The sequence below is a fragment of the Apis dorsata genome, unplaced genomic scaffold (genome assembly GCF_000469605.1).
Source record: "Apis dorsata unplaced genomic scaffold, Apis dorsata 1.3 scaffold_1239, whole genome shotgun sequence".
Taxonomy (NCBI): Eukaryota; Metazoa; Arthropoda; class Insecta; order Hymenoptera; family Apidae; genus Apis; species Apis dorsata.
The window spans coordinates 1-2,001 of NW_006264336.1; the positions used below are offsets into that span (position 1 = coordinate 1).

Consider the following 2,001-nt stretch of genomic DNA (forward strand, 5'->3'; position numbering starts at 1 on the left):
TAGTGATGAAAGTTCAGATGATGAAAGAAATAATTGTAATGTAGAAAATGAAAATAAAATTACATCAGAAGTTACAGTTCTACAAACAAATGATAAGTTATGTTTATCAATTTCAAACGATAATACTTTTCAACAAGAAAATGATAAAAATAATGTGATTGAACTGGAAGGACCTAAGACAAACGAATCATCAGAAAAAATACAATTTAATAAATTACCTAAACCCAAAACTTTCATTACGGAAATAAATAATATCATAGAAGAAGATGATATTCCTTTGAAAAAAGAATTTAAATCTGGAAAATCAGTAAAAAAGGATCGAGTACCAGTTAAAATAATGGTGCCTTCTTTATCTGAAGTAAGAAATTTTTATATAAATGTAATATGTATGTAATATTTTATTTTTTTTAAATTAATACATTTTTTTATTTAAAGTTTGTAGATACTCAAAAGGAAAATGAGCCTAAATGTAATAAACTAAAGCCATCAAATGTAAGTATTTATCATAATATTCATATTTTTGTAAGAAAATAAAAAATAGATATATATATATATACATATATATGTATATGTATTTTCAGAAAGGTACTAAACTTTTTGCACTGTTACCTCCACCTAAAGGAATTGACATTAAAAGTTCTAATAATTTGATACCTACTGTTATTAAATCTACTATAGAAACTAATCAAACAAAAGTTTCACTTATTAAAGATATAGATATAAAAACCTCTAATATAAAAACCTATAATAGCAAATCTATAATAGCAAATTCCATAAATGTAACTCATGAATCAAATTCTGAAGATGATGAAAGTGAAGCAATTATAGATAAGGATAATAATTCTATTACAGATTTTTTTGCTCTAACACAAAATGATACTGTTTCAAATATTTTATCAGATTCTCTGAGTACTGATATAAATTTAAATAATTCTGATTTAGAATTTAAAAATAATCCAAATAAAAATGATTTGTTTAAATACTTTACTAGTTCTAAAATTGATATAAAAAAAATATGTACAAATAAATCTCAAAAAACATCATTAAGTAATGTTATAGATTTACCAAAGGAAGAAATATTATTAAAAAATAAAACAGAAATAGGTCCAAAGTTACCAGTACCTGAACAAGAATATAATATAGACACAGAAGGTAATGTAGCTTTTGATGACAAGGCTATTGAATATCTTTGTGGAAAAAGAGGTGTGAAACGGAAACCTAAAGAAATTGAAGAAGCAAATATTATAGAAATAAATGGAGAAGATATTAAACCAGATGAAAGAGAATGGTTAATAAAAGCATTAACAGAAGAGCCTATACAAAGACCAATATCTATGCAAGGTGGTGGAGTAAGTTCTCAATCTAAAAAGAAACATCAAATAACATATTTAGCACATCAAGCTAAAGCAATGGAAATGGAATTGAAGAATCAATGGGCACAAAATAGATTGACAAGGAAACAAACTCAATCAAAATATGGTTTTTAAATAAAAAACATTTGTAAGATGTGTACATACATTTTTTTCTTATAATTATACAAAAATGAAAAAGTTATAAAATATCATATTAATTAATAGTTTCTGTATCATTATTATTCAAAATAATAATTTGTTTTTTCTAATAATGTTTTTAATTTTCTAATAATGTTTAATTTTTCTAATTCTTTAAAGTTTCATTTTATATTGATTAAAATAATGATTATATTTTATTAATTCATCAAATATTTGTAAATATCTATGATATTTAGTTAATATTTTTTGTATAATAGAGATTATTAATTTATATATTAAATTAGTTTTTAATTTTTTTATAATGTATTTATTGATTTGCTAATCTTTTAATATTATAATGAAATATGATTACAATAAATGTTTTCTTAGTTTTCCTAAGAGTCCTCAATAAAACTTTTAAAAAAATTTACAACAAATAAATAATTAAACTTTTTTGAAAAATTAAAATATTTTTTATAAAAATTATATTCTTTTTATATACACATTATAC

The 2,001-nt window shown here is 21.3% G+C and overlaps 1 protein-coding gene across 1 annotated transcript; it reads left to right on the forward strand.

Annotated features, from left to right (window-relative positions):
* Window positions 1-3: 3 nt before the first annotated feature.
* On the forward strand, window positions 4-1,512 carry LOC102671964 (proline-rich protein PRCC; the record flags this gene model as incomplete). Its single annotated transcript, XM_006625040.2, has 3 exons — window positions 4-358; window positions 436-492; window positions 582-1,512. Coding segments are annotated over 3 exons (1,318 nt in total), but the record flags the coding sequence as incomplete, so codon positions are not given.
* Between the last annotated feature and the right edge of the window lie 489 nt (window positions 1,513-2,001).